Below are 13342 nucleotides of genomic sequence, written 5' to 3'. Positions count from 1 at the left end.
ATATATAATATATATATATATTGATTTATTAAAAATTATACTATTAATTTTTTTAACTCTTATCTTTTATTTAAAATGAATAATTTGACTAATTTATACGTTGTTTTTTTATGTTGATGTACGGTTAATTTATGATTATATTTTTATATTAAATGTCAGAATGTATAATTATAAATTTAATTAAATTGTTTTTATTCTTAAAAAAAAAACAAATTTAAATGTTAAATATTAACGTTGAAAATCTTTAAAAAGTAATGTCTTGTACTCGAAGTAGTTTAAAATTTGATTTTGTTTTCGAATTTTTTACGATTTTTCTTGCTTTATTTTTAAAGGGAAAAAAAACATTTCTAGCATTCGAATTTTTGTATTTAATTCTTCTTATTCTAATTTGATTCCCGAAATTAAAGTTTTTATCCGAGTTTTTGAGATAATTTACGAACAGACAAACGTACGCATTATTTTCCATTCCTTTTTTTTTTTTTTAGTTTGAGTGTGTGTAAATTTTTATTGCATATTTTAAACGATTTATAACGAAAATCGAGGACATTCTCAAACGTTTAATTGAGAGAGAGTATCTAATTTCCTATACGTCTTCGCTCGTTTTTTTATTAATTAATAAAGTTAGATAATTTACCTTTTTTTAAATTAATATTTAATTAATAAGACAAACGACTAAAAAATAATATTTTCAATATTTATTATTATTATTTTTTTTTTCGATATGCATATCACACGCTCTAGCTTGTTCATAGATGCTACACACGTAAAATAGGAGATTAAGATTTGATCACAACTTGAAAACATTTTTATTTTTTTAAATTTCTTTCCTGAAATTGGATACTTTTTTTTCTCTTTCGTTTTAATTCTTAAAATAGTCATTTTTCTTCTTAAAAGAGTTTTTATTTTTTCCTTGTAATGATTATATACGTCCCAAAGAAACTACTCACAATAACAAGCTGTGTAAAGTTATTACTTTTCTTGAATAATTTAAGTTATTGTTAACAACTGCAGCAATCCTTCTTTCTCCTCCTCTTCTTCTTCTTCTTCTTCTTCTCTGGTTAATCCATTGTATGATTAATGAACCACGTTATTATACAAAGATATCAAGATGTTCCACTTTTATAAACAGATTTTTATCCTCGGAGAACGAATAATTAGTGAAATATTGAGACGTTTCCTCGTTTAGAATCGAAGAAGGAATGTAATTAAATGTTTAGAAACTTAATTTTATAAAATTAATTAAAATATAAATAACAAATTAAAGTGAAATTGTACGCTGTTTGGGCTCTTTGCATAAAGTTCAATTCTCCTAACTTAATATAGAATATTATGTAGGAAATAGCGGTGACGAATTGCAGTCCTTGTGTGATTGTGTGTGTGTTTCTTTTCCCCTTTTTCTTCTTCTTCGAGGGGGGATTAAGTTTAGTGAGTGAAATTCCCTTGGGCGTTACAGAAACAAAAGAATAGATGTAAGTGTGACAAGTCTATAGACTATACGTCAGTTGCTCGTCTAAAGTCAATATTTGTATGTCTAGATTGATGATTATTTCAATAGGAGAACAGAAGATATAATATATTTTCCTTTTTTTTTTTTGCTTTTACTTCCGAAAAATTTTTCACTTCTTTTCTCATTTGCATGGTTCCATCAATATCTTCTTGAAAGCTTTCCTAAATTCTGGATTAAATATAGTGTATATTATAGGATTTACACAACTGTTCATGTATCCGAGCCATGTCGTTAGTAAGAATGCCGTTATACCGGGTCTACAATCTGCACTTTGTAACTTTATACATATCGCATCCATAATATTGCACGTGAAGAACGGCACCCAACATATCAAAAATACACCTGAAACATAAAAAATTTACATATTAATTTGTAAATATAGATTAAATAGTAGTCTGTAGCAGTGGTTCTTAAACCTTTAGACTACACTCTCGTACTCCCTACAGAAAACTTCATTAAATATTTTTTTATTTGAGGGAGTAGGAACCATTTTCGGTTGTAAATTAAACGATTAAAAATATTTAATATTAGTACATTTTATTAAAGTTTCGTACTACGGGGGTGCGTGTACCCCAGGTTAAGAACCTCTGGTTCTTACTGAACTACATCTTAATCGTTATTGATGATGGTAAGCGAGTGTCGCGAAGTGCATCTGGAAGTATGGTTAGTGTCATTTAAGATATATATATTCTGGATTTATTTTAATATTAAATAATAATTTTAGAGTTTTTATATTTAAAATATTTGGCATTTTTATTGGACTTTTTTTCTCTTCTTATCGGAAGATTGAAAGATTTTCCTTGTCATTGCAATCTATTGCGCTCTCGAGTGTAGAATTGTCATCCGAAAAATAAAAAAGCAGCTCGATAGTTATGAGATTTCATTAGAAAAATCGTGTTTATTTGGAGAAGAGTAAAGTATTAAATGATCTTCTTTTAAGACAGCTTATGTTAGAAAAGTTTTTCTTTTTTAATAATGATATAAAAGTTGAGTAATCCTATCGATCTCATCAAACGACTCTACAAAAAAATTGGCATTTATGACAATAATAAAGACAATTTAATAACGAAAAGTGGAAAAATAAAGACAGTTTTTAATGAATTTAAATTAAGAAAAGTGAAAATTTTTCATACCTAAAACGATGGCTAAAGTTTTTGTGGCTTTCCTTTCACGTTTGGCTGATGCTTTCTCTCGTTTCTTCCTGCTGCTCTTGTGCTTCTTACCCAAATTAAATCGGGATTTTTTGATATGAGGAAGACGCAGTGATGGCTCGTGACTGTCACAACCGCTCCTTCTCGAAATATCCACCGATTTGGCCGAACCGTTATTTTTAGACTCCGGTGAGCGATTGTTGCATTTGACGTCTATGGGTACCAAGCTCTGAGAGGGTACGTTCACATGTGGATTCTCGAAAAACTGCGTTTCTTCTACGTTAGAAGCAACGTAGCCTGAATCCGTTGTACCATTGGCACCTATTGGTTCACTGTCTTTCCTAACAGAACTCATTGCAAAATTCGGAGCCTTCTCGTTAGGTATGATGTGGCATTCGTCCGCATCCGATACCCTCCTTGTTTCTGGTATGTCGTACTCTTCGTCCTCCTGGCTTCCGCTTCCGGTGTTTGTAGTCACGGCATCGGCTTCGACTACAATCTGCAACTGCTGAGTTTTATTATCCTTTGCCTGATTACTGGCTATTGTCAGTGTCGTTTCTTGAAGTGGTTGCGTTTGGGCTGTGTTTTCGATCACTAGACTGGGCCTTAGATCTGCCTGCTTGGATTTCTTTGCCGCCGCTTTTCTAGCTCTTTCATGGATTGCTTTGAATATTTTATAATAGAGAAATACCATCACTAAACACGGAATGTAAAACGAACTGAGCGATGAATAAATAATAAAGTCTGAATTGTAAAAGATACAAAGTTGAGGTGTTCTTTCGGGGGTCGTATTTAATCCCAAAACTATTGGAGAACCTATAGCTGCCGATACAATCCATACTATTGCTATAGTTAAAATCACCCTATTGTTATTTTTGTGTTTGGAATATTTAATTGGTTGAGTCACGGCTATAAACCTGCAATAGAACAACAACTTCCTGTAAAAATACATAGATTTAGGCGTGTTTTATAAAAAAACTTCAAACCTACCTGTCTATGCTAATGGCTACTAAATTGAAAATTGAAGCAGTGCTGCAAGTTACGTCTAAGGCTATGTAGAAATCACATAATGTATCACTCAGTTCCCAATTCACGTTTACCTGCAACGATACAAAGATAAGACGAGCATTTAACAACGTTTAAATGGATTAAAACATAATTGAATAGTGCATAAACTCCAGTTCGAATGTATTGATTTATCAGTAGAAATTCGATAATTGTTAGGTTATTAGCGGTTTAACGTTTAAAATCTAATTATCGAACGATTTCTAACCATTTATAATCGTTAATTGAACGATTTCGTAAAATTTCAATTTAATTAAACATAAAATTATATTAAAGCAACCTGTTTTATTTACTTATTAAACATAATTAAATACCATTTTATTCAATTTAAATTCTTAAAATATTAACCATAATCAACAACTGTAAGCTTAATTGATAAAATATGCTAGCATAAAAATTAATTTTCGCTTAGGAAAAGTTTCTTTTTATCAAATTATTCATTTTATGTACCACTCGAAACTTATTTTGATAATTAAAATAAACGTTTCTAATTAATTTAATTGATAAATTTTACGCATGAAACCATTTCAAGAACATATTTCTTCACTAAGAAAGTCATCATCAGATGAAGATATATAAGCAAAGTGATGCAATCAATCACTTTTACATATTCGATCATATCATATACGTGTCATCGATGACATACATAAACAGTAATAATATTGAATAATACATCTGCAGTAACAAAAAAAAACATATATATATATAACTTTTTATTTTATGAGAAAGTTTTCTCTACACCATTTACTATTCTACAAGAATCTACGATATATAAATAATACAAAATTTATCACTGTCGTGTTTCTTTTCTTTATTTATACCTTCAAAAACTTCATCTACAGATTCTAGATTAATTCTTCAACATGTACTGTATAAATTAAATGTTAATTTATGTAGAGATAACCTGGAATTATACTATAGTTAACTTATGGGCTTTATCTATACTCTTTAAATACTAGAGTATTTGGGTTCTTGTAGATTAATTTATCTATCTGTACTATTACAGAAGCATATAATGAATTGATCGTATCATGTAAACTTATACGAAGAGCAAATACAATTAGATATTGTTTCTGCAACAGTACAAATTAACTGTATATTATCGCTAAATAAGTTAATTTATCTGTTATACTTGTATTACAGAAGCATAAATGGATTCTAGAGATTGATTGATCGTATCAAGTATACTTGTATTCTGGAGTTTTGTACCGAAATTATACTAAATTCTCGTTGCTATATACTTTACATTTAACTTATATGTGGATCAGTATATATAACTCACTTATTAAGCAGGTTTCATCACGTTTATAGATTAGAATTATCAACTGAAATGATTATATTTACTTTGAAAAATTATATTACATAAAAGCGTAGATAAAGTCGGAATAAAAATTGAAAAAACTAATTTAAGTGTATATTATTCTCAAATAAATAATATATTTACTCAGTTTAGAGTCGAAATGAATATTTTTTGTTATAAAATAATCAACATTTGTTTATGCAAAGAATCCTTTAGAACTTGAAGAATTTAAATTATTTGCATATAATTATTTGAATAAAAGAGTTTTTATTTTCTCCTTTCGGGAATGTCATTATTAAAATATATATATCATATCTCATTATATTCTTTTACAACTAATTTCAAATTTATTACTTCCATCATTCTTTAATTTTCTAGTGTTTCATGCAATTAATCAACGTAAGAATAATTTATCTTTATATATAATTATTTTTAAAAATTCTATTTATGTTTTCTTAATGAAAATAAACTACACGAATGCTGTTTAATTTTAAAATATATTTTTTTCAAAAGGAAAGCCATCTCGGAGCAAGCTAAAGTTGGCTTTCCTGCACGACAATTACGAGCATTGCAGTGAAGCCTGCAATGTATTTATCCGTTAACTGTTTCCGATATACTTCAGCATCTTCTCGTTTCNTTGGTGTGAATATATATATATATATATATATCTTTTAGTTTTATTTCTTCTCACAAAAATTGTTTATTAAGTAATAATGCGAGTGCCTACATTAAACTTAATTCTTTCTAATACAAGTAAAAAACATTTTCTCTACTAGATAGAATATATATTAAATTGATAATACCCTTGGCAAAAATTGTATTAAAGCTTTTAAAATTATTGTTTACAACTACTGTATTTTTGATATTCATATATTGGATTGAAAATACAACATGTTTAACCATCCGTTCGATTGTTAGAAAGGAAACTGGGATTAAATTTAAATAATGCTTTTATAAGAAATCAGCTTTATGCAATTTTGAAGCCAAACGGGGAAAAAATTATACAGATAATACATTCATTCATCAGTAAATTGATTTGAAGCTATAAATCATAGTAATTCTCATTGATAATGTTATCATAGAAAGTAATTATTCATTTAAATAAGTAGAAACTAGTTTAAAAATATGTTATATACATCTGTTCAGCAATTATTACATTTATTTTGTGTGCAAAATTTTTAGGAAATAAAAGTGGGATTATCAAATTTTGCTTATATAAAAATTTCAAAAATGTTATCATTAATGAGGAAAATCGGAGAGATATTTTTATCACACTTTACATTTAAATATTAAAAATAATTTAATATTTAAATTACTTTTCTTTAAATAATAGAATGAAGCAGATTTTTAAAATATCGTTTAAAGATAATATGACACATGAAACGACAGATGATAACTATTAAAGAAATGATATCGATACGTTGCCATGATATTTTATTTACAAAGCAATAAGAAAACTTTCGAGAAATAAGAATTTCCTATTTATAAAATGCATAATTAAGATGAAATTTCTTCGTTGAAGATATTTTTCATCAATTCTTCAACGAATTAAATTCGTCTCCCGAATGATAAAATCAAATGTAATTGAGAAAATTTTCTTTCCTGTCAAATGACTTCATCAAAAATAGTATATATTTTCTATCAAATCCTAAAATAATTAAATAAATATTATCAAAAGCCGTAAACAAACTGATTAAAACAGAAAATAAATAGAATATTTTATATTCTCTATTCGCTATTCCTTGTAGAATTAGTAAGATAAATACGTTACTCTGACTTCTATGTAGGGAATTACTGTTTATAACTACAAAATTTAGAAACATTTCTTAAAATTATTATATAATATATTTTTAAAACATTTTCTAGTTAATATACTTTACATTTTATTGTAAAATTAATATTATACAATACTTAGGAATGATTTTAGATAAAGCGTACACAAAAATAATATATAAACTAGGTAAAATATTTAAACTTTCCAATGAGTGCTTCAATGGATATTAAATGAGTAGCTAAATAATAAATAACGCTGTAAATGTACTGTACATTAAGATTTATTGCTCCGATATATTGTAAAGTATGCTGTTGTACAGCAATTAATAAGCAATTTAGAGATGCTTTCTGCAACATAGAGCATCACATAGACCCTGAAAATGTCTGTGAATAAGAGTGCCTATGATAGATCCTACTGACTGTTTACAGTATAAAAGCTAAATTTTTGTAAGATTGTCTATCATTGGTTATTTTTCGACTCCATATAATTTAATTGGATGAATTGTTTAAATTACTCGTATGAAATGTCAGATTCGTGAAAGCAAACCCATAGAAATTTACATACATCAATCAATAATTATCTTACAAATCAAATTTATGATTTATCATTAATAATTTTAAATAACGAAGAGATTTTTACTCGCAAAATTCAGTGAAATTTATAAGCATAAACGTCTGACAAAGCGCAAAAATTTAGCTTTAAAGTTCAAACAGTTCAAGTAAATTGATAAGATAATAAATTAGAAAAATCAATCATTCGAAAGTGACTCAAGTTAACCGCACGATAATTATTTTATAATTATCAGCAATAATTGATTTAAGGATTTATAAACGAAGGAAAATAAATTAAAAAGTTCTGGATAAAGAAAGAAGTAAATCATATTTGCGACTAAACTTTCAGAACATCCATTCGTCAGCTAGTCAGGAAATGGTGGAAGTTATTATTAATAACTTTGACCTCTAGAGAATTTGTCATTAATATATGTCATTTTCTATATTTTATGTCAATATTATCTGTTTGTCGGTAATATATGTTGAAAATAACACTAAAATTACAAGAAATTTATTCATGTAAGATTTCCAGAGTGGAAAAGAAAAATAAAAGAGAAAAGAAAATTACAGAAGTAACGAGTTGAAGTTAGAAGTCAAGTGTAAGAAGAGAGCAAGAAAGGTGATAAATATGTTTAATTTATCTTGTATCGTTCACTGCTATTGGCTGTTAGTTGCAAGAGTTATATATAGCATCTTGGACGATAGAGAAGATTGATAAATTCCTTTAATTTCTTCACATTTTTTTATTTTTATACTAACATTTCTAAGTTTCCTAATTTATTATTTATTATATATTTCTAAATTTATATCATATTTAACTTATTTTGAGTCGTTCTCTCATCTTAATAATAGAATAGTTTAAAGGAGAAGAGAGAGTATTCATGTTGCACTCGAGATGATTAAAAAAAATACATTATATTTAATAAATTATCCTGAAATTTGGCGTGGTAAAGTGAATTTTGATAAAGTAAACATACGTACATTAAATTAGCATTAGTAACTTTACTGTTTGGTGACTGAACCATATGTTTCAAGCTAATTGTAGTACTGGAATGTATCTCGGTTTAACGTTACTGCAAATTAGAGCGAGAGGAGGTACTCTGTTAAGCCATGAAAATTTAACGCGTTATACTGTTAAATGGTTAATATGTTTGAATAAATATCTAATTATAGGTTTCTATGTTAAGTGTCTTCACAAATAAGCACTTTACTACATAGTTTCTTCGTTCCTTCTACCGAAAACACGTTCTTAATGACGTTAGAGAGAGAGAGAGAAAATAATAAAAGAGAGTCACATTTCTTACTTTGTTTCGTCACATCATTACCCAGGGTTATTATTGCAAATGTCTTCGTATATAACTTCTAATTATATCTAAGTGAACGAAAGTTACACGTTACAACAACTCTTTAGATGGATGATAACAATAAAAACAATCGGAAATAAGGGAAAAAAATTCAATAAATATTAGCATAAAATTGCATTTTTTTTTTCGTGCAAAAATGCCGCTTAAATAATGCATTTTCTTGCATTCTTCTAGAGAAATTATTCAGAAAAATGGTGCCCAATATATCTCGTAAGTTATTTTTTTAAAGGGATACTACTTTAATATTTAACTATATAAATAGAGTAATATTTGAAATAACATTTAAAGTGAAGATATTAAAATTTCTTTTGTAAATACATTCAACGAAATACACGCAAAAAAAATTTTTTTTAGTAATAAATAGAAGAACCATTAATAATAATAATATAAAAAAAAATGAAACATGTGAAAGATTTAAAGAAAATATTGACATTTTTACACACAAAAAGTAGAAAAAAATCAATTTAATATCGGTTATTTTCGCTAGAAATTGTTACTTAAAATGTGTAACAAGTATCTTTAAATTGCTTGATGAAGTAGAAAGCGTACTGAAGATGCTATTAACCCTGTGTTTTTCCTTGCATTTTTAATACATTTAACGAATTTTAAAATAATTTTTAAGCAGTGAATAAGGTATTTAAGAGCATTTTCGAGCCTCTAACTGAATAAAGTAATAGAAAGTCAATCATTCCAACAATTTAATGAACTAACAATTGCTATAAACCTATTGATATTGATCTATAAATTAAATTAAACCCAAAATAAATTTATTCTACATTTTTTTTAATGACTCAATATCAAGTTAATTTTAAAATTTTACTTTTAAATATGAATTTTCTAGCAATTAAAAAAATGCAATTTTTAATTCTATAACTCGATATAAAGGATAATAAAAGGCATAAAATTGAGGAAAAAATGATTGTAAAATCCTTAACAAATAAGAGATTTATATATTAAAAGATAAAAAAAAATAATAATAATTTCATTTAAAACAAATAAAAAACATTCATTCTATTTGGAAAAAATAAATATGTTTTGGTTAATTTCTCACGCATTTCTAATATAAGTTTTATTTATCTTTCATCTTATAACAAGGAATTTGTCAAATTTAATTAATTTAAAAAAAAAACATTATTTTCTATTATTTAAAATGTAAAATAATGTTTTTTTTAAAAAAAAATTCTGAATATGTATAATTGGAGTTTATTTTTCATAAGTCTTTGATTACTTTCCTGCTTTTTTTTTATTTTAATGATTAAACTAGGTTGTTTTTAATGATTTTTTAAAATATAAATTAAATGTTCACATTCTAAAACACGGTATTTACATTTTATTATTATTCTTAAAAAACAGTAAAAGTCGTATATAATTAAAAATAGCTTAAAAACGTAGAAATAAGTTAAAATGGTTTTAAAATTTGCTTCCAAAAACAGTAGAAACGAAATAAATTCAATTTAAAAAATTGTAATAAATATAGGCAGTCCTCCGCAAAATAACGAAGATTAAAACACATAAAAATCGAATTTAAATTGATTGGTTAGAAGCGTTACTGTCTGAACGATGATTGGTTCTAGTAGTAAAAATATTCAAAAATAACCAATCATGTCGTTAAAATAAATTACAAATTAAAAACAAAAATTATATTCTCTGTCATAATCATAAAAAAATTTCAAATTTAACAGAATTTTAGTATAAAATATAATTTAAACTATATATTAGCCTAATCGTATGTTACACTGCATTGCAATATAAAGGGATCAAGAACTAAATTCTTTTATAAAATCGTAATTCGATGCTTAATATACGTAAAATTTGGTAGAAGTAAAGTATAGGAATGAGTTGTTAAGATACCTAATTTAATGCAAGAAATAGGCGATGGCGTGCAAGTTTGAAAAAGATCCCCAACGTGATATACAAAATTTACTTTGGCGTATTATCTTTTACAGCTGTGAGGCATGCCTCATAGCTTTGTTTCATACCGTTTATGAGGAAATTGATCAAAACATGGCCCAGTTGGAGACCCTGGAGATTTCAGGAGGGGGATTGAAGGGACTAAACACCTATCCCTAGACTATCTCAAACGTGCTCTATAGGAATGAGATTGGGAAAATGTGCTGAATCAAATTCGTTTCAAGATATTGATCCACAATCCTTGATGATGTCATAACCATAATACCAAGTCGTGTATCCCTTTGCAATCGAGTAAGTTTGAGGGATGATGTACTCGCTATCATCCAGATTAGAGTTTTTCTAAATCGCTCCGAAGAGCAAACCACTGGAATCATCTGTGAAGAGAAGAGGTGCCCATTGTTCCTGGGTCCAGTGGACACGAAACTTTAGACGTTCCCGTCTGGTGAGAGTGAGAAGCACACAAACCACTGGTCTCCTAGTACGAAGATCATCCTCAATGAAACCTTCGACCAATAATGGAAGCCGGAAATACTTCTGAGGTAGTGTTGTCTGTCGATGTCGGATAATGCGCACACCAGCAGAGAGCACATTTTTAAATTCACGCATAAGGGCACAAAATATGCAAACTTTTCGCTATTTCGTGGATCTAACTGGTAGGTTATCTCTTAAATTATAAATATTCATTTATAAAATAAATATATTTAATTTTTATGTATTAAAAAAGAAATTCTTCTTCTTCAAGTTACTTCCTATTTCATAAGTTGATCACGTCTACAGAAAAGAAACTTGTGTCATATCGAATTTATATGGCTAACGACGTCACTAGTTCTGATACCAATATATATAGGCTATATATCTGTATATATATAATAAAAAATATATAATTATGTAGAATTATCTATAAATTTCGAGTATATCGTTTGAATGAGTTTAATTTACTCTCGAATGAATTATTAACAATGATTTGGTTAAAGTTTCTCTTGAATGATGATGAATTAATGATAACATTACGCTTAATTATTTATATACTAGAAAAGATAATGTAATTGCAAATATGATTTTTCTCGAAAATATTTTCTTCCTCGTCTTATCAATTAAGTAGCAAACACTCTTTTAAGAGGTAAATTAATTTCATCAAATTATCGCCATTTCTTTCATTTTTCTCCCTTTATTTAAAGTACTTAACCGTAATAATTTACTTAATTGTAATTTTCCTATATGCCATTATCTTTTAACTCCAATTTTTTTTTATTTAATTTATTATATTTTCAAAATTTACTTAAATTATATAATTGGATAAAACTTGGTGCGTGTAGACGAATAAATAATAATTAAAGTTAATCAAATATCCTAGTAATTAGTTAAAAATTTTCTGTTTAATTAATATTATTTTTATAAAATCGTGTTTAAAGGTGGGATGGATGAAGCGCTTACTCTATCTTTTTCTTATATAATACGCAATGCTCTTAGCGGTGAATTCATTTACGTTTGAAATCATATCGTGTTAGTTTATATGTAATTCAAATATCAAACATCGCTTCTATTATTGCTTGACAGAAGTAACAGAATCACAGTAAATCCCAAATGAACTTACGAGTTAATTAACGAAAGTACTATTCAAGGATCGATGATTCTCTTCTAGTAGATTGATGAATATTTCATTTTAAAAGAATATTCTTTTAAAATGAAATATCTAGCAAGCATATATACATATATATATATACTTGTTGCCTCGTTCATGGATACGTATTTGCCATTATTCCCTGAGGTATCGATTTTATCAACTTTGACAAGGAGATTCTCGTTAAAAAGCGATGTTTGATATGGCAATAAACACTAAAAATTCAGTTTTATTAAAGTTTTAAGNCAATTCAGATTGCTGCGGATGTTCATCCATTTTCTATTGAATCAACCATTCAAAGAATAAGATGATTTATCAGTGGTTAAACAAGCAAAGAAACTTTTATTACATGACTATACATTGTTAACCATAGGAAGGAAACGTAGGAAGATGGATGAATAACTAGAAAAATACAGGTCATGTCGAAGTAAATATGATTAATTTATAATTAAGCAGCAAAGTTATGAAATATTTAAAAATTTAACTTAAAAATGATCAAAATAATGGCACTTATCGCATTAAATATTTAATGTAAGCGTGGTATTTAGCTAGGGAATTAATGAAATTCTTGGATAATTAACATCAATAAAGCATTTACCATTAAAAAATTAAGATAATTTTTTATCACAGGGTGATAAACACGCATCTCTACACCCCGTCTACTGTGATGAATAGAATATAAATTGGTATTAATTGACATATTCTAATTATTAATAAGACTTTAATGAGGTGTCACGGTTGAGTTACACTTTTACATTCTCCCGGAGGTTAAAGTGACGTTTCAATCATTAAAAATGTTATTATTTATTTATATTATATTTATTTATCGTTTAAAATATTTGCTGAACATTTTTATATAGGCTATAAAATATATTTTTAATTATGTAGTTTTTTAATTTAAATATATTTTAGAGTGTTCTACATAGAGAAATATTTTAAAGTTAGCTTATAATAATATAATTTAAATATTTTATTAAATTTAATTTAATAAATTTAATGTAAACCTGAAAACCTTCCTAATAATTACTCTACTTAATTGTATTCCAAAATATTACTGTGATGCACGTTATTAAAGTTGTATTTATTAACTAACAAACA

The 13342-nt window shown here is 27.0% G+C and overlaps 1 protein-coding gene across 2 annotated transcripts in view; it reads right to left on the bottom strand.

Annotated features, from left to right (window-relative positions):
- Nucleotides 1-1050: 1050 nt before the first annotated feature.
- The window catches only part of LOC111634846 (dopamine D2-like receptor), a 203437-nt gene continuing 191145 nt past the window's right edge, over nt 1051-13342 (bottom strand). For both annotated transcript variants that reach the window (XM_023379685.1, XM_023379692.1), the window contains exons 3-5: nt 3649-3758; nt 2641-3575; nt 1051-1849 (exon numbers count right to left, since the gene is read on the bottom strand). In XM_023379685.1, coding sequence (XP_023235453.1) covers nt 1629-1849; nt 2641-3575; nt 3649-3758 — 1266 coding nt within the window. In that variant the 3' untranslated portion in view covers nt 1051-1628. The remainder of the gene's footprint in view (nt 1850-2640; nt 3576-3648; nt 3759-13342) is intronic.

This window comes from Centruroides sculpturatus, unplaced genomic scaffold, assembly GCF_000671375.1.
Source record: "Centruroides sculpturatus isolate CEXI.00-Female unplaced genomic scaffold, Cexi_2.0 scaffold135, whole genome shotgun sequence".
In the NCBI taxonomy this organism is placed as follows: Eukaryota; Metazoa; Arthropoda; class Arachnida; order Scorpiones; family Buthidae; genus Centruroides; species Centruroides sculpturatus.
This window is presented reverse-complemented; position numbering and strand designations above follow the sequence as displayed.